At 39.9% G+C, this 20,307-nt stretch overlaps 1 protein-coding gene across 5 annotated transcripts in view; it reads right to left on the bottom strand.

Annotated features, from left to right (window-relative positions):
• Positions 1 to 20,307, bottom strand: part of UGGT1 (UDP-glucose glycoprotein glucosyltransferase 1) — a 112,492-nt gene that overhangs the window by 79,168 nt on the left and 13,017 nt on the right. For all 5 annotated transcript variants that reach the window (XR_012133442.1, XR_012133443.1, XR_012133445.1 and 2 more), the window contains exons 5-14: positions 15,711 to 15,823; positions 13,279 to 13,453; positions 12,097 to 12,193; positions 11,097 to 11,175; positions 8,746 to 8,846; positions 7,993 to 8,092; positions 6,836 to 6,896; positions 3,335 to 3,426; positions 2,393 to 2,543; positions 403 to 522 (exon numbers count right to left, since the gene is read on the bottom strand). Coding sequence is in view for 2 of the 5 variants with exons in the window: in XM_073241616.1 (XP_073097717.1) it covers positions 403 to 522; positions 2,393 to 2,543; positions 3,335 to 3,426; positions 6,836 to 6,896; positions 7,993 to 8,092; positions 8,746 to 8,846; positions 11,097 to 11,175; positions 12,097 to 12,193; positions 13,279 to 13,453; positions 15,711 to 15,823 (1,089 nt within the window). In the remaining 3 variants the exon portion in view is untranslated. The remainder of the gene's footprint in view (positions 1 to 402; positions 523 to 2,392; positions 2,544 to 3,334; positions 3,427 to 6,835; positions 6,897 to 7,992; positions 8,093 to 8,745; positions 8,847 to 11,096; positions 11,176 to 12,096; positions 12,194 to 13,278; positions 13,454 to 15,710; positions 15,824 to 20,307) is intronic.

Consider the following 20,307-nt stretch of genomic DNA (forward strand, 5'->3'; position numbering starts at 1 on the left):
CAGGGAAGAGAGGGCCCATCGGGACACCTCTCCCTCCGCGCCTCCAGACGCTGAAGGGCCAGAGAACAAGCAGGAGCCGAGGGAAAGGTGACGCAAGGGAGAGAGTTGGGGGATTCGACCTTAGGGATGCAGTTATCAAAGAAAAACAGCAGCAGCATATTCACCTTCTACATGAAAAGAACTATCTTAAAACTGAAATGACACAATCTCCACTTTCATGTTAAGGATGAAGAGCACTTCCTCACACAGCTAGAGAAAGAGCACATGTAGTGGTGGGAGCGGAGGGTAGAAGCAACTAGTGAAGGAGCGAAGCGAACCCTCTAGACATGGCAGAAAAGGGAGAAGGCACGGGGGGCACAGGACACGTGGAGCTCCTGGCCAGACATCCAGAGCTTTCCTTACCATGTTATGTAAGTTTTTCCTGATCTGCCGGATGACCCCAGGGAAGGTGGGTCGGAGCAACTCTTGTAGACTAGAAGGCCACGAATTATATCTGCTATCGACCTCCAGGTTATTGATCCACTAGAAAAAAAATTACACAACTTGGTGCATACATTTCAGTCATCATTAGTGGGATTTCCAAAAATAGCAATAAGACTTTAAATTATTTTAAGAATCACATGGGAAAAGACATTTTCAAAAATAAAGACCAAATAGAAAAATGAGTGACTAAAACACAACCCACAGAATAGAAGGCGCTTGCAACCTGGAAAAGCAATAAATGCCTAGTATCAAGATTATGTATAGAGATATAACCTCAGTTTAAAAAGGCACATGTGAGAAATGGAAATGCATCGAGAACATGAGTAAGAAACTTAGAGAGTAAATTTAAACAGGCAGTTAACACAAGAAAGATGTACACCTTCACTAGTAATCTGAGAAACATAAACTAAAAGCATGGTGAAATTTCACACTCATTGAACAGAAAAAGGTTTAGAAGTCTGTCAATACAAACAACAGGCAGAGATACAGGGCAATGGAAAATAAGTGTCACCTGGTGCTGGTGTGTGCAGGAAAGGCTTCGGAGCAGACGAGCGCACCCAGGTGAAGCCTCTGTTACTACCCTACCACTGAGGGCCCCGGCTCCGGGTGTCCGCCCCAGATACACTGTCCCAGGTATGCACAGAAAGACAGCTACGAGGAGAGCATGTGAGGACTGCTTATCACAGCAAAAACTGGGATTCAGCTTACTGTCCCTGAAGAGCCACAGAGAGCATGTCCTTTGTATGTAAGGCAGGGTGGGAGACACAGGGACAGAGGGAGCCCAGGTGAACACACAGCACCACACCAGTATTAATAATGCTCGTTGCTTCTGCACAGAAAACTGCAATCTGGGTGATGAGACTTTGCAAACATACCCTTGTGTGTCTTAAATTTTGAACTGTGAATGTATAAAAGATTTGCTAAAAAATAAGTAAATATAAAACATGCTATGATAAACCAGATTTATATGTATCAACCTAAAAGGTCTTGAAAAACCTGTTGAGTAATAAAAGATGAAAGACACTGCCAGGCATTTTTCCAAGTTTTAAATCATACAACAGGGACAGGAGGAAAGCATGCCAATTTTAGAGAAGAATTACCTGCCAGGAGGAGGAGGTGGGACTGGGGAGACAGCTAAAAAGGGCTTCAACTGAGATATTTTTTTCTTACAAAAAAACAACAGTTTTGACAAAATGATTAAATGTTAACATTTGGTAAGTAAGGTATGGGCCACATGGTTGTGAATTATGTTAGTCTTAGACTTTCAATTGAAAACATTTTTAACAGAAAAACAAAGACATAACAGTATTCATCAAAATAATAGTATGTCACCCAGTGAGAACACAAATACAACCACCTACATTCTACCTTTTTTCTCTTTCAAACAAAAGTCCCTACAGTCGTCCTACAATCCATGCAGCACAGAAACCAAGACAAAAGAACAGGAGTGCCCCATGCCATTACCAAAGCCCTACTCCCCCCACCATCTCACGGACAGGAGCCTCCCGCACAATACATGTTAGTCCACATAAAACCTTCACGTACAAAAGACTGAAGTCCTTTTAAAGAAGGTCATTAGCTAAAAGTGAGTATTTTACACAAGATTTGTATCCATCTGAGAATATACAAACGAAACACTCTTTGCCAAGAAATGCTCAGCTGAATCCTTGAGGGATATAAAAGTGGGAAAATCACTGTCTTAACCACATGAAACACAATCTCTTCAAAGCATGTAGGAAAGCCTACTTTATCATACACACACAGTCCCAAGTCAGCAGTTGTTGTAAATCTTTGTTTGATGCCAGCAGAAGAGCTGGTAGGAAGTACTTACCTTTCACGAAAGACAAATGAGAAAACCATAACAGGACACCTGGCTGGAGGCCCCTGGACACTCTGCGGAAATACCTACTGAGATTGCAGGACTCCTGATGTCCACGGCATAGTCGGCCTCAGAGGGCTGGATGTTCAGTTTCAAGACATTATGCAGAGAAAGGCCTTCGATCCCCAATCTATGAAGACCCTCCATCACCCGAGCTTCATTCCTCAATACATCAAAAAGACTGGGGAAAAAAAAGATATTTATTAGAAAAAGCTTTTAAACAAAATCCTCACCATGAAAAAAAAAGATCAATTCAAACTCAATGCTCTATCAAACTAGTCGAGAAGCCAAAAAGGAAATCTCTTCCCTGGCTTCAGCTTGTCAACAAACAAGATGCAGAACAAAGCAGGTGGGACTTGCTTTGGGTTCATGTTTGTTTATACTTATCAACAAATACACTGCATACAGAAATTATCTCTAAACACAAACACTCAGTTTGAGGATGAAATAATCCTAATCTGGACTTAACAGTGCATGTTTTCAAAAATAATAATCTCCATTATCTCTTACAACTGCACGTGAAAGTACAATTATCTCAAAATAGAAAGTTTATTTAAAAACAACAAAAGAACACATTACTATGTTTCCTATATTTCAATTTATAAGGTGCACACACCTATGACCAGAGTAAAAGGGGAATTCATACCCAACTTAGAGGCGCCATTGTGAATAAACCTACGTCACACTGTTCCCAGAGGCTCTTTACTTTTCTATGGGTTAGAGGAAAAGTACAGCTCTAGAAGGGCATCCTCAAAAGGGACCTGGGCCTTGTACGTCCAAGGTCCTAAATGTCCATCAGGATAGAAGTGGCCCAGGGTCACCCTGCCATCCCAGGCAGAACAGGGGCATATCTACAAGCGCCCCCTGGGCCTGGTGAGCCATCAGGCTTCACAACACGCCTCCTCAAGGAGGAACAACGATCTGAACATACACACTATGAAACTTCTCAGAGAATGAAAATACTATCCATACCTGAATATATCCTGCGTATCTAAATCAATATGAAGTCCATTGATGAACAGTGCTGAATCTCCAGGCTGTAATCCTAAAGTTCCCTTGAAATACTGAAATATTTTAAAAAATAGAGAATGCTTAGCAAAAATGTCCATGTTTCTGGCTTTATTATGTGTATAGATATTAACACCCTCTTTCTTACTGTAGAAACTGTAAGGCTGGGCTAAGATTGTCTTTCACGTATGCCCACACACCCTTGTTAGCGCTTACTACATTATAACACACTGCTGATTTATGGGAAATACACCTCTCTGCCCTCCCTTCTAACAATGGTTAATACAGCTGGTTCCTATATGTGGGGGTGGGGAGGAGGGTTGCTAAATAAGCCAAGTGCTGAGGGTCAACTTTTCATAAAAGGATTTACGTTACTCTTCCCTGTTGGTGATAAGGTTGGGACAGCCATCAACGAAGTCCAGAGATCTAATCTAGAAGGGTTCCAAAACCCCACACCTTCCATAAACCTTCACATGGAGAAACATGGAACTGCTGTGCTGACAGCACCCACACACCACCTCGCTCCCCAAGACGCAGCCTCGGGGGCCTCGCAGCTGCTGCCCACTCATACTGAAAAGAGGGAGGCAGTGCGAAGGGATTCACTCCTCTTTCTCTGCAAGGAAACTGGCCTCCTGCGCACATGCTCTCCGCCACAGGGAGCTAAGCCACCCAGCAGAGGGAAAACTCATTGGATGCCAGGGGCAGCAGCGATCCCTCAGTGCTCCAGGGCCAGGGAGGGACAGCCCTGCTGAGCTCCCTTCACCGCCTGGGCCAGGGGGCCAAGGGGAATAAACTTTTAGGTCTTGTACTGCAGGAAAAGCACAAAACAACAAAACAATGAGGTAGCCATGGCTTTGTCTGAATGGCAGGTGTATCAGCTCAGAATGAGAGCTTCGTACGTAAAAAAGAAAACCCCGCCCCCTGACTCCAGGCTGCCAGCACCGCACAGCCAGAAGCTACTCTCTGAGCTGCTCGTCACAGCGTGTGTCTATTTCTAGATCTGGGCACTGCGAACACTAGTGCATTCACTCTGGGAAAACTTACCACCCTAAAAAGATTTAGGACCTGTGCACATATTTTATTCAAAAAAATGAAGAATCCAGGAAGTACCACCAGTTTATGTAATGTTTTGTCTTCTTTGAAGTAAAAAAGTATTCAAATTACAGTAATATTTGGTATTGTTATTGTTGAAACTAAAAACTAAGTAAATAAAAACTTCCAGCTAGGTTTCTAAAATTCAGTAAACATTTGAGATCCATTTGGTTTTCTTATTCCTCACCTCAGATCTATTAAATTCACTAATATCTTGAATGTAAAGATAAGAAAGTCTGGGTACAGATAGCAAATGGAACATAAGCATTTTTTCCCCTCCTGAAACTCTACTGGAATGTTATCTTTTTAAAAAGGGACTTTTCGAAACTTATAAATCCACAACAACAAAGGGAGCATAGAAGAAAAAAGACAACTAATTTTGGCAGCTGGAAAGGAGATGTGTGAGCAGCAACTGTCTCAGCAACCCTGAGAAAGCTGAAGACCAGGCTGACGGGGGAAAGCCAGCCAGAGCCCCAAGCACCCTGCGGAGGGACCCAAAGGCTCCTTAGCACAGAGAACACGTGGATAAGGGGTAATTCTCAGGCTAAAAAGGGTTCTGACCGAAAGCCTTTTTTGAGATAAGAGCCCCCTCCAGACTCCCCTGCTGACTCCACCCCGCCAGGTGGCTGCTCTCAAGACGCGCTCCTCCCCAGAAAGTAGAGGCCATTCCACAGAAAGAGCCCAAGAGAGGGTCTGCACCACTGGGAAGTGAACCACTACAGGCCGAGGGTCCCACAAGCAGGACACTGAGTGGGGGTTACAGAATGCCCCCCACTACAGACAGGGCTTCTACCATTCTGGCAGCCGGCCTTCACCTCCAGGCAGGAAACTAAGACTCTTTTCTGGAGACTGAGCAGCTCCAGGGGAAAGGGTTCAAGGCACGGTCATCGTGGTGGCCCAGGAGATCACTCCAGCACCCCCCCCACCCCGGCCACAAGGCCTCATCCTAGGGCCTCCCACCAGCCTTTCATTACCTCGCTCTCTTCAATATGAGCAGCCAACCACAGAGCGCCAGACATCTAAGCAAAGCCTCTACACTAAAGACAAGAGAAAAAGGAAGGCAGTACAAGAAGAAACAGACTATGAAGAAAGAAGAAAACACGCAACATGCACCACTGATTATCTTTAGAGAAATAAGAACACCATAAAAAGAATCCAAGAACAACAATAGCCTTTGGAAAATAAAGGTTTGACAACTAAAGAATAACTCTCAACAAAGGGGCTGAAAATCCTTCCCATGAAGTTTAAAAATAAAAGGCAAAAGAATTGGAAAACTGGAAAGAGAAGTGCGACATCCTAAAAATAAAGAAGGAAGACTTCTAGTAAAACCGAAGAGAGATACCAGAGGGAAGGAATGCAAAGAAATAATTCATGAACATTTCCCAAAAGTAAAAGAAGTGGTTTTCCAGATTAAAGGGTCCACCAGCCACCCAACAGTACAGAGGTTTTTAAAAAGAAATACTATGAAATTCCAGATGCCTAGGGTCAAAGAAGAGACCCTAGATGACTCCAGGAAGAAAACCAGATTTCATACAAAGCCTTCTAACTCCTCAACAGTCACAATGGAAACCAAAATTCCAAGGAGCAAAGCCTTTCAACTTCTAAATGACTTTCAATCTAGAATTCTATACCAAGCCAAGCTATCAACAAAAACAAACGGAAAACTAACTTCTCAGAGTCTGAAAGTTACCTCTCAACAACTTTTCTCATGAAAAATTATGTGCTGCACCAAAATCAAAATAAGGGAATAAACCAAAAACAAAGAAAACCTAGAGCTCAAGAAATAGGGGACCCAACAAAAGAGGTTAAAGGAAGGACCCAGGATTAACTGGTATGCACTAGACACAAAGAACAATTCGTCCATAGGTCAGCAGGTCAAAAATGATAAAAATCACAATGTTAAAGCACTGGGAAAGTGGACACAGGGGGAAAGCCGCGGAGTAGTGGCACACATGCAGGAGAGGGGCAGGGAGAAAAAGTTAAACCTCATCTTTGCACTAGGAGGCCAATACATAGGTTTGAAACTGAGAAACACAGTACCAATTTAAACTTGTTAGAATTCTGGAGATAAGTATCAAAACAAATAGCTTAAGAGTTGAAAGTGGATACTTCTGGAAAGAGGGACACAAAAGGGAGCAATACATGTTAAGGAGGGGTGCTATTTCCCAAACAAAGTGGCAGCACCATTTGATGCTTTGAATTATATTCATACTCAACTGTGATTAAAAATATAAAAAGGATTACAGAAACAAATCAAAATGCTACCATCTTTGACAAAAGGTGAGTGAACTGTTAAATGTCAATTTAATTCAGATTTCCTCATTTTTAAAGAAACAATACAAAACAGGCCACTTATTCTCCATTGGTTAATACCTTCTGATTCTCTTCCACTTCAGTTCTAAGCTCTGAACTCACAGCTGTTTTTGTTATTGCTCTAAGGAAAATAAAACATTATTAGTGCTTAGTTTAACATTTGATATAAATGTCTTCAATCTCCCTATACTTGGGTATGAAACAACACATTGCTCTAAATTACATAATACTAAATGGAAAAAACTTTAAACTTTACAATTGATAAATATACTCGTCCTCTCAGATGTCTACATATTTTTTTCATTATTGTAAGATACACCACTAAGGAAAAGCAGCAGTAATAGCAGCATTTGAAAGCAAGTTAAACATATGTAACTCTAATCCTGTACATGATCTCACTGCTTATAGGCTGAGGAATAATGTTTAAGAAAAGCAACAGACTGCTGATCCTATGTAGGCATTTACAGCAGAGGCAGATTCTCACATGTCTATGTTCAACAGCAACTGGACCATTGGAGAATGTACTATAGGATTTATAAGCCCTATCTAAGAAGTATTTTCCAAGACTAATGTAATTAACAAACATTGTTACAAAACATCTCACATCAGAAGCCAAAATACCTCATTCAGCTACTCAAGAAAAAGACTGGCAATCATTTAAGTCATTAGTTTCTCAGTATTGGGCTTTTAAAACAACTCATGAGATGTAGAGGGCCGTTAATACAATTAAAATCAGTATCAGAAGAGCTGCAGTCTAAAGTTTATTCTGTCACTATGAACAAGTCAGCCTCTATGAATCATTCTTCACCAAGACTTAAAAAGATGATATAAATGAAACTCTTCAGGAAGAAAAAATAGGCTAGACTTTAGATTTTACATCTGCATGTTAGATTTTGTTAACTCATCTAATCCTGAAAGGTAGGTATCATTATTTCCATTTTACTAATGAAGAAAAGTGAAGTAAAGAGAAGCTGTTTATTTGTGAAGGTCACACAGTGTCAAGAACACAACCTAGAGCAGCCTCTTCAACCACACAATGCAGGCTCCTGTCACTTCTCAGAAAGGCAGCACCATTAGCAGTATGGTGCTGGTAGTCAGAGAACTTTAATTTTCTAAGTATTGTCATGTTTTCATTGTCTCATTTCGCATATAAGCATGAAAGCAATTGGGTATATAGCTGGGAAGAAAAACATCTCAAAGCCTTACTCTATTATTACCTGGCTTTAGTAGGAAAATTTTGACTGAGATCCTTCATAACCACCAACCCTAACTCAACAGGAGCAGCCAAGATTCGGGCAGCAGTCTGGAAGCTTAGATCTGTAACAACATCAAATTTAAAGTGTATTAATTTAATGTAATGAGAGACAGGAAAGAAACACATTTATTTCCCACTATTTTCTTGGTACTTAAGAATGCCACAGACTGCAATTATTTCAGAGTACCCATGGTCTCTGAAATAATTTAGCACACGATAAATCCATTCCAATTCCTTTTCCTGTCTCCGAATTTACAACATATCACAAAATACAGCAAAATATTTGATTTAGTTAATCACTTTGAGTGAGAAAAAAAGCTTGATAAATAGTTCTTTTGGAACAGAAAAGCACACATACGTCCTGCCATGCTGACATGCCTTTAACATTTAATAGACACACTGTTTAAGAAACGTATACACATAGAAAATACATACAGAAACAGAAAAACTAAGACCAATGCATTTCCAGAATTGCAGGCTTATGTATCCAGTCACATAGAGAATATCAGATGCTCACTTACATGCATTACTTCTGCACAGCATTACTATCTGCAAAAACTCTTTCTTTTCTGATTAATCAGAATGAATCATTCTAACTTTAAAACTTAAGAGTACCCTCAGAATCATGTAAATAAATACAATTCCAATTTTACACTTTTTAATACAACAAAATTTAGACAAAAAGCAGGCCAGTGGTTCCTCTCCGCTCTACCACCTTGCAGCTGCCACACTTTGAGAGGCGCCATCTCGTTGGTGTTCTCCACCAGGTGCCTCCTGAGCTCCTTCAGCTGGCCTTCCAGGCCGGGGTGCAGGTCTCTGGAGGGAAGAAAAGCAGTCTTTTTAATGTATCTTTTCTTTTTAAGGCCCCCTTGGAAGTTGGTTCTAATTTCATCTTCATGATTTCCCCTCTTAACAATAGGAAAATTCGTAAGATATAGGGAAAAAATTAAAGTAAACTATTTTTCTTAAAAAATAAGTTAATATGGAAAATTGTAATTTAAAAACCATAAACTTCACTGATTAAAAACGGAATCACTATGATAGTGATTCTCTATGTTGGGGCACGGGCGAGGAGTGGGGAGCAAGGGGGCTGACTCACCAAGCTGCTTTCTCCTTTTGTTTTGTTTTGTTTTTAAGTAAAAGAAGGTATATGTTGAGGGGAAAAACTTGATAAATAGTTTTGGAATGGGGAGCAGGTCCAAGAGCAGCAGTGAATTATGGGTGGGGAGAACATGGGTGTGCTGTGTTACTCACCATGCTTAAACTTCTCAAAATACAATGGGAAATGCACGCTGCCAGTCCCAGCATGCTTCTCTCAGTCACGTGAATACAATTCAAGCTAACCAAGTTGACTGGGTTTTGTTTACTTGTACCTTAAAATAGACCCCTTTTCTTTTTAAAGCTGGTAAAACATTATCAGAGGCGGAGATAATATTGTTTAGATATATAAGTTAGATGACAGATGGCTGGCAGAGTACTTCTGTTCTTTTAATGCTAGGAACTCAAAATGTCTTACATGCAACATGCAGAAAGTATTTACTCAGATTCTTCGCATTCCAAATAATCCAATCAGCTTACTACAAACTCTTCTTCATGATAAAAATATCAAAAAAGGTCTAATTATTTTGGTAGCTAAATATTCTGAGTGTCCAAAAAGGAAAGTGTTTTTAATATTCTACATACCACCTTTGTAATGGAAATACACAAAATCATAATGCTATCCAAAAACCAAACACAAAAAATGTGAATATAAAAAGGGATTCTGGAAACATGGGTCCATTAAAAATGGAACCTGATTCAATACTAAGAAGGCCAAAACAGATGTTAAACACAAGGAAACACACATATACATGGGCTGAACTCAACATGTCCACAGTCATTTAACATCAACCAAGTAGTCCTCTCTACCCAACTGTTAGTCTGTTAAGTCATTTCACTGGGCCAAATGTTAAAGATGAAGTATATGAAATAATAATAATAATAATAATAAAGGGAGAAATGTGGGATTCACATATAACTCAAGTATAAAAATCAAACGAATATTCATATTTGACCTGATTGTTTATAGTTCATAATGAGTGATCAAAACCGAAAGTTTTTGTGATGACTGCCCTTGTACTGTTCACCATATAAGAACTTATTCACTATGTAAGAATTTGTTCACCATGTAAGAACTTGTTCGTTATGCTTCAGAAGATTGGAGACTGACGAGAATTAGGCTGGGGGTGGATTAATGATTGTGCATTGAGCATTGACTCCTCTATACAGAATTTTATTGTTGTTAACAACCATTCGATCAATAAATATGAGAGATGCCCTCTCAAAAAAAAAAAAAAAAAAAAAAGATGAAGTATATGAAACTGAGCCTACAAATACTATTATTATAGGATCCCTTCCTTTTAAGAAAAATTTTTTTAAAAACACACTATAGATATCCCATATTTCCAAATATGGCAGAACTCAGGGCTCTGAACAATTACCAAATCATAAGAGAAATAACTGCAACATGTAAAATAACAGCTAAGAAGATTTTCCAGCTATAAAAGTCTATGATGCTGTCATAAAATGGTTATGGAATTTTCTTTAAAAAAATACTTTCTTTTCTTTTTCATATAAAGTAAATGGTAATAATACACTTCACTTGAACACATAAAAAATCTACTACACCTCTTCTGTATCTCTATAGAGTATTTAGCTTAAGTAAATAGCTATGACCTTGTAGATTACTAAATACATCTAACTTACTCAGGAAAAACTGAGAGAAACAATTAAGACTTCTCCTATTATATGAATCAGAAAGTGGCATGTAACTCTATGTCACCAATCACAAGGCCCAGAAAAGAAAATCAGTGCACTCCATAAACAGGCAGCCATAATATCAATGACGACGTACTTCAGAATGACTAGAAATCATAAACCATACTATAAATTAATATCAAGTTACACATATAAAGTACTTTTAGGAGATCTGTAACTCAGACAGTAATGAGAAATATGATGCTTACACTGTAAGGAAGCCTGGAGGTTTAAAGGGAATAAGGGCATTTCCCAAAAGAATATACCTACCTTAATTTTCCAAAGAGGAATCCTTGAACTTCATCAATAGGATCATTTTCACCGATCACTGTGGTGTTTACCTCTGTGCCTATAGAAGCACAGCAAATACAAGTCTAACTGCTCAGATTAGAAATAAAAATGTTATTAACCTCATAAAATCAGAATAATATTAAAAAAAATAGAAACACCTGAAATTATATCACCATTTAAAATGTTAAACCTCAACATTTTGTAGCGGTTCTTTAAATAGAATATATGTATTTTTAACATATCCAGTGTTTCTACATAAAGAATGTTTGCTCCCCTTAAAAATTTAGAAAATTTTACATTTACAGTTACACATTTCAAAACTAATAGCTTTAAATTATGAACAACGGATTTTTCAATATCAAAATGCTAAAGAATTTGCAATTAGGCAACTTAATCTTAAATTTAAAGGAGAGGTCCTAGGCTATCTTCCATTTACCCAAACCAATCATTTTTATCTTTGAAATGAGCTCAAAGGAAGAAATAAAAAGACTGCACATAAAGCCTATGACTGAAATAATGTATTCAAAACTGTAGACAATTACGAGAGGAAGAACCCATAGCAAACTGTTCCAAATGCAGAAAATAATAAAAAACATAATATTGTTCTCTAGTTACATGATAGTTTAAGATTTCGCATTGGGTCACAAATTGGTAGCTATTTGTGAACTGACATGGTCAATAACAATAGCTACTACATACTGAACTTTGTGGTGCAAAAAACTGTTAAATTCTTTACCTACACATCTTATTTTCTCCTTACAAATGCTTTAAGATGCAGACTTCATTATCTGCACCTTACAGAGGAAACAGTTAAGACCTAAACAATTTGCTTAACATCACCCAACTCAGATGTAACAGAACCAGGATTCAAACACAGGTTCACCGTACTTCTAACTATTCTTTTCATTAAAGAAACAAATTCCCCTCTAAGATGTATTTAAAGAAAAGAAAGCACATTGGTCTCAGACAACAAATTCACCTTTCACCTGAGTATCATCCTTGGCCTTGTACTCAGTGCTCTTAATGGCCAATTCCACACCGTAGCCGGAGAGGTAAACAGGCTCCTCCCTGGGATTCTGCAGGAAGAGTGAGTACGTCCCATTCCCACGGTGCACAGGATGTGACCCGGTCAACACCACACAGCCCTCACCTAGGATTATGCACTCAAAATCCGCTTAGAGCTTCCACGGGAATCCTATCCTCCTGTACACTCTGCATCCTGCCACAAGTATGATCATGAGAATTTAAGAAAGAAGCAAAACTAGATGAAGAGACAGTTGAAAGGGCAAAGGGAACCAAACCCTTCTCCAGTGAAGAACTGGAGAAAGAGAAAAACAGGTTCCAGAAACTTCACAGCAGGGTTGTGAACTGGTGAGGTTTCAAACCCAGAAGGGCTTTGTTGGGATCAATTATGCAAATGTGTGCATGTGTTCACTTTTTTATTGAATTTAAGTATCTTCAGGCAGGGTTTGGGCCGACCAAAAGTCACAGGCTTACCACCAACCTGAATGAGATGGGCCCTTAGACACTTTAACCTTTAGTACCGGCAACAAAGCCTGGGGGGCACAGGGAGGGAAGGCAGTTGTCAAGAACTGGATACTGACACAGCTGTTTTTTGCTCACACAAATTTTCATTAAGAATTTTTATTTTACCTGCATGGATTTAGCACCCAATTTTACTGAGCTTATTATGACACAGGAACTTTAAAGGTTAACAGTCTCTACACATAAAATATTTTAAATGCTAAATGTACAAGATTTTAAGAGCCTAATTTTAAATCAATTCTGCCTGATTTCACCTCTTAAGAAACCCTGCCCCTTCCACCAAATGAAAAGATTCCAAAAAGAAGAAAAAAAGCTTGTTAAGGAACTGAACTCAAGACAGTTCCATGGTATGATGCTTATTGTAAGTCTAGAAAACATAATCTACATGGTTCATTTTGAAATAGAATATAAACTTTATTAAGCCATTTTTTAAGTGTAATTGTTTTACATTTCTTCAGAAAGGCAAGCAAAGCACCTCCTATGTGCAAATAACAGTATTATACTTCTCAAAAAAGTAGTTTAAATAATCTTGGAAAGGGAAAATATTATCTTATAAGCTAAAGTCATGCTGAGCAAATTAATATTTAAAATAGTTATATAGCAAGTCAATACTTACAGATACATAATGTCTGAATACGTAATTGATTTTGCCTGCATTGCTTTTTGATATAAGTTGGCGGTGGAAATTATAAAATTCCTTATAGCCAATTTCAGAGTAGAAAATCACCACTGGACTTTCAGGATTAGATGAGGGATATCTGTGATCTCCTTTGAACAATAAAGGTTTGGGTCTGAAAATTGTAAGAATAGAAATAGGTTAGCATAAGCATAGCCATCTTAAAAGCCTAGAAGCCATTTTCTGAGTATGTGACTTAGAAAGAAAAACTGGAACTGGGTAAGGCCTTGAAAAACAAGCTAATCATGAACACCAGATGGTGGGCAGCTGTGGCCTTTAGTCAGCTAACCTTGGTCAGCTAATCCTACATACCAAGCTTATCGTGCAGAACCTCCCTGACAATTGAGGAGTGGTCTTATCTTGCTCCTGCCTAACCCCAGGATGTATGTCTTGCAAGAATAATGTGCAGCTGTGGAAAATTACTATGAGTTAAGTGTTTTGAAAATGCTATATAAACCCTTGGCTTTGAGTGCTCGGGGTCCTTGTTGAGACCCGCTGCGACGGGCTGACACTGGACCCCAGCTAGCTGGCTGAATAAAGACTTTGCTTGAATTTGCATCTGTATGCCTGTGTAGTTTGTTCTCTGGAGAAGCCTCGGAAGCCCGGACCCTAACAAAAATAAATATTAAAATATAAAAATTTAAAAATTAAGTTTTAAACCATTAAGAACAGTACAAAATAGAGTACAGCTAACCTATAAAACATCTTAATATGAAGACTATCATAGTCTCAGTTTTCAATAAGTAAGAATTCTGTCAGGTATGAGTCTTATTTATTCATGATTTAAAATAATAGAAGTACATTATATAAATACTAACTATAAAATGCAGACTTTGATTAATAATTGTCACCAATTCCCAGAGAAGGAGAAAAAAAGTCAGAAAAGGATACATATCCCAATCTCAGTACTAAAACTTTGGTAAATTACTCTACCATATAAATAGAATATAACTGTCCTTTTATGTGAAAACATAGTACAAATGATGCAAGAAAGTGAAGGATGACTTTAAGTATATAACTTGCCAATTAAAGGCTCGTTCTCTATCATTTTTAAATGATCTTATTTATCTGTTTAACATTAGTTTTCCTCATAAATTTAAAAACTTCCCTCCACAAAAAAACTTGCCTAAAAATTGCACCAATGTATTATAGGATCTTAATGCATAGACTTTAAGACCTACTATTCTTTCTTACAATAACTATTTTATAATAAACTATTTAACAGAAGGTAAAAGACAAGATGATCACCATAACCTACTGCAGTAATGAAAGCAAATTTGCAAATTGGAAACATCTAAAAACCAGTAGTGGACAAACAACTGTGAGACATTCTTACATAGGTTATTGTGCATGTGTTAAAAATAATGAGGTACCCCTCCATGTACTAAAAGGAAGATGCATCTTGTGAAAATAACCTACCTAAAACATAACCACAGAAAAAAGGCTGAAAGGATATATGCCAGACCAATAAAAATGGTTACTACCTCTCAGAAGAGGAGATACTATCGCTCTTTCCCTCATAAAAGTCTACATTATTGTAACCAATTAAACAAAGAATATTTTAAATCAATTAATTTTATTTCTCCCATGAGAACACGACTTCACCATGCAGCCACATCTCTGGGATGCGCGCTGCCATTTGTGGTTGTCACCCTGTTAAAAGCACTCACGTCACTCCCAGGGCAGAGGGTAAGTGCTGGGCAGGTAACGTCACTAAAGAACTATGCCACCCAAAAGCTCCACCCCTTCTGACATGGCAGAGCAACACGCCAGAGAACGCGGGCCATCCTGTCCATAATGACACTAGAGAAGGCACGAAAGGGTCGGGGCTCTCCTGCACCTCCTGCATCTGTCCACCGCAGGAGACCTACCTTCAGACGAAACACACCAACCCACTAGTTACCAATTTAATATTCAAATTAAGCTTAAGATTATCATTTGAATATCTTCTTTGTCTGAAACTAATTAAATCCTGAGAGATCATTATCATTACTGTTATTCATTACTTCAGGCACTGGCTTTAATATACTTTCCTAGTATATTTTGTTAGTATTCTTTACTAATATGATGAAGCCTATGTGATCTCTTAGTCACTATACTAAATAATAAAATATTAAGTACTTTTATTATCTCCATTTCAAAGTGAGATAAGAAAAAAGAGGTTAAGTGATCTGCCTAAGTCCACAAAACTAATCTTAAGTGATGGAGCTGGGATTCAAATCTAGTCAGTTTGGTTCCAAACTCCACACTCCGACCCACTACTCTATCCGCAGACAACGAAACCCGTAAGAAAATCAGAAGGTGGACTTGGTACAGAAGAAAGCACAACGAAATGCATGACATTTACATAAAAACCCAAATACACAACCTACCTTTCAGATGCTGTCAGTGTCAGGGTCTCCAGGGCATCAAAATCACAAGTCGTCTTTCCATGCACTGAAAAAAATGAAGCACAGCCTTCTGGGGGACGTTCATCAGCTGCTATCTGCCATTTAAGACACAAGACATTCTTTTATTTATTTCTAAACATAAAAAAAATAAACAATTAAAAAATACATAAAGTAATGATAAAAATAAAACAGCTCCCAAAACAAAAACAAGATAAAGACATGAATATTCTAAATAGGTAATCAAATGATAACAAAACATCAACAAAAGCAAAGCATCTGCCGAACACCCAGTTAAGCGACAGGAAGCCGGCTTTACGCACCCCCGGTTTCCCTGCACGGCCTCATCTAGCTCCTCCGGACATCATTCCATGAGGTGGGTGTCATTCTCCCCAAAACAGAAATTCCACCTCACAAGCTATCAAAAGATATCCAGGAAAGATAGAATGCACCTTGTAAAAAGCTAAGCTTACAAACATCAATTTTAAGCACCAAAATATAACTATGCAGTCCTAATTAAACACAATATGCAAATTAACATGAAGCCCCTCACTGAAATAGGAAGGGTAACAGAATCTCAAAACACAACTGGGCCTAAAGAAAGTATAGATGGGAAGGTTACATTATCTGATAAGCACAGCAAGATACGGAAGGAAAAGCTGCGTGAGACCCAAGTTTATGTTGAGAGTGAAATGCAGTAATCCTGGCAGAATGAGACGCGCCAACCTGCAGCCCCAGTGAGAGGCACAGTGGGAAGAGTGGGCGACCGAGGCGGGACAGGAAAGGCCGATGACCAGCACCGACGTGCGCACTGGCGCCATTCACGGGACATACAAGATGCACCTTTCTATAGACGTAACACAGATCATTAAGAGGGGTAAAAATTGAACACATGCTATGACAAATTGGTATTAAAACTTATTTCACCTACCTTTCTTACCACACTCCATTGTGTCATTTTGACAAATCCCCAATAACATTTCACTTCATTTGTAATGTTTCAGTTTGTCTCAAAGAAGACATTTTTTTTAAAACATAATACCGTTATCACACTTTAAAAAAGTAATAAAATTCTGCATAGACGGCAATTGGCAGTACAGTTTTTCTATCTTCCCAATCCCCCCATAAAAGCAGACCAAGTAGATGGCAAAAACAGAAACAACGGACCACACTTACGACAAGACCAGGGGGAAAGAAATGCCCATGAAACAAAACACAAACAAGACCTGCTGTTACCAGAGGCCACGGAGGAGCAGACAGGAGCAAGGGGTCCTGGCGACCCCAAGAACACGCAAACTCTCACACAGCCAGTGGATTCTCACTGGACAGGATGGCGGGCCGGTGCGTTTTGTTCCAGGTAGTATCAGGGGAGCACAAGGAGTCCGTGGGGAAGCCTACAGGGGTTAGGGCAGCTCAGCTTTAAAACTCAGAAGTCACATCCAGGACTCCCCGGGACAGGGTGCAACCCTAAGGAGGAAACGCTAAGCGGGGAATGAAACCTGAGTGGCACAAAGATACACAGACAGTGAGAGAGAAAGTCCAATAAGAGAACAGGAGAAAAGAGTCAAAAGCCTCAAAAACTAAGCTATCATTTTTTTTAAGGCACCATCTTTTATAACTCTACATAAAAAAGGTGGAGGACAGAGCCCTGCCAATCTCTGTAAGTTAAGGAAAACTAATTTCACATCAAGAGGAGCAGAAAAGTCTAGATGTCAAATCCCACATAAAGCTACTGTAAGAAAGAAGGGAAAGAATCCATACTCTTACAGCTGAGTGCTGTACAACAGCAACTTCTGCAATGACGGCAATCTTCTCCACTTGCCTGTCCAACATGGGAGCCACTGGTTACAGGTGACTATGGAGCACTTAAAATCTGGCTAATGCAACTAAAGAGCTAAATTTTTTTTTGCTTTTATAATTATTTTATTAATTTTTTTAAATTGAGACATCACTGATACACAATCTTATGAAGATTTCACAGGAGCAACACTGTGGTTTCAATATTCACCCATATTATCAAGCCCCCACACACACACCCCACTGCAGTCACTGTCCATCAGTACAGTAAGATGCTACAGCATCACTACTTGTCTTCTCTGTGCTGTACCGCCCTCCCCGTGACCCCCCTACATTATGTGCACTAATTGATAATGCCCCTCAATCCCCTTCTCCCTCCCTCCCCACCTGCCCTCCCCACCCCTCCCCTTTGGTAACCTCTAATCCCTTCTTGGAGTCTGTGATTCTGCTGCTGTTTTGTTCCTTCAGTTTGCTTTGTTGTTATACTCCACAGATGAGGGAAATCATTTGGTACTTGTCTTTCTCGGACTGGCTTATGTCACTGAGCTAAACTTTTAATTTCATTTCATTTTAATTATCTACATTTAAATAGCCACACACGGCTCATGGCTACCATACTAAACAGAACAGCTACAGCCAATGAAACCATTTCAGAAATACACTGAGGGCAGACACATCAAAATGTGACCTACCGTTACATACATTAAGAAAACTATATTAGACATAAGAAACAATCTAAGTCAGAATTAGAAAAATTGAGAAGTGAGGTAAAAGACTCAAGAAAAATCAGAAGTAAAAGAAAAATCACTTTAGAAATGAAGACTAAACAAGAAGCAGCACAAAAATAAATACAGTAAGTAATGACTTAAGAGAAATGGAAGGTGAAAGGAAGAGGAAATACTTAAAAATCAACAAGAAAAGAAAGAAAGGAGAGCTTTCTTATTCTCAGCGTTCTGTGCCATCCACCTGAACTCTTCCTCTGCCCCTGCCCAGCTCCTGGATCAGCCGACACCAAGGGTCTGGGAGAGCCGAAGGCCCTGCTGGCCTCCCGGTGCCACTCAGTGACTACTGGGGGCAAGAGCTGCGCGGAGGGGATGTGCCATCGCAAGCAGACATGTTACTAGTATTCGAGGCGTCCCCAGCCCACCACCAGCCGACTTGCATCACGCCCTATGACGGTGCATTCCACTGACATGAGGTGTCTAGACGGGCGAACTCACAGAGAATGGAAAGTGGTGACTGGCAGGAGTTGGGGAGGAGGTGAGGGCATGGGAAGTCACTGCTTGATGGGGACAGTTTCAGTTCTGCGTGAAGGAAGTTGTGAAGACAGATGGTGGTGACAGTTGCACAACAATGTGAACGCACTTAACACGACTGAACTGTACACTTAAAAATCATCAAGATGATAAATTCTATTTTATGTATATTTTACCACAATAAAAAAACTGAAACAAAAACTAAGTGGTTAAAGTAAAAGGATAGTAGTCAATCAAACTCATGAAAACTAGTAAATAAAGAGAAAGAATCAAGCATGGATTCTGCCTTCTCTATGTGAACAAAACCCCAAAACAGGACCAGATGAGGATATGTGCCTCTTTACCCGGGCTCTGGGAACAAATGCAAAGGAAATGACAGAATGAGAGAGTCACCACTTTACAACCCCCAAAGAATTAATGGATTAAGCTCAGAGCAGTAGAGGCTGCTGAATCAAAAAGTAAACAACCCAGGTCCATATTAATGGAACCTCAGGCTTACCAACGGGATGGAACTCAATTCTGACAAGCCTCTGGATCCAGCCACCAATTCACAAGGAACAGAGGACAGAGGAATAAACTGAACTGCATCATGAGTGTGTGATCAACAAAAGAAAGACTGTACAAAAATGCATGGCACAAACAGCCCCAGTTATTCAAGAGAAAATAAAGGGGTAGAGGGAGAATCTGTAAGTTATGAGTCCCCCAAAAATCAAGCTTTTTAAAACTGGGCCAGACTAAACTCTACAGTGTGGAGATGCACTCTTGGGCAATAAAATAAACACACAGCACGCTCTTTTCCTCCCTGCCTGCTTGAAGACCCACCACCACCATGAACCACACAGTGACTCCCCCCACCAGGAAGTGCGCGACCAACCAGCCACTCAGTGGAAACCAACGGTCGCTGACATCCTTCCACCTGGAAGGCAACAGTACCTACAACAGAAATTCGGGAAAAACCAGCCAAAACATACAAAATCACACCTGATGTCATCTTTGTATTTGCACTGAGACCCCACTTTGGTGGTGGCAGGACAGCTGGTTGTGGCACGATTGACGATTCTTTGAATTTGTGCAAAGAAAAGTGAACCCAAACCCAGACTGCAAGACGTGGGCTGCACAAGGAGAAAAGGCCTCAAGGAAACAGCGAGAGGGCAGCAGAGCCATGAGGAAGGGCAGGGGGGCCTGCAGGGTGACACTGGCACCGGCAGAGGGGGGCCTGAGCCAGCGTACCAGGGGGAGTGAAGGCTCTGCAGGGACTGTATCTGTGGTGACTGTGCACATCTGCCACAAGAACTTAAAAACACACACACACAGCAGGGGATTCCAACAGAGCTGAGGGAGAAGTTCCTTTGAAGGGCGAATGGCAGCAGTGGTGGGTCACGGCACAGGACGGGCCTCCCAGGCGACTGGCTACGTTCTCCCTCCTGACCCAGGGAACGACTGGAGTGCTCACTTTGTAAGACTTCACTATACTGCCTATTTGCGGCGAGTGGTTTCCTACTTGTCATAGTTTGTGATTAAAAAGAGGT

This window comes from Manis javanica, chromosome 7 (assembly GCF_040802235.1).
Source record: "Manis javanica isolate MJ-LG chromosome 7, MJ_LKY, whole genome shotgun sequence".
NCBI lineage: Eukaryota > Metazoa > Chordata > Mammalia > Pholidota > Manidae > Manis > Manis javanica.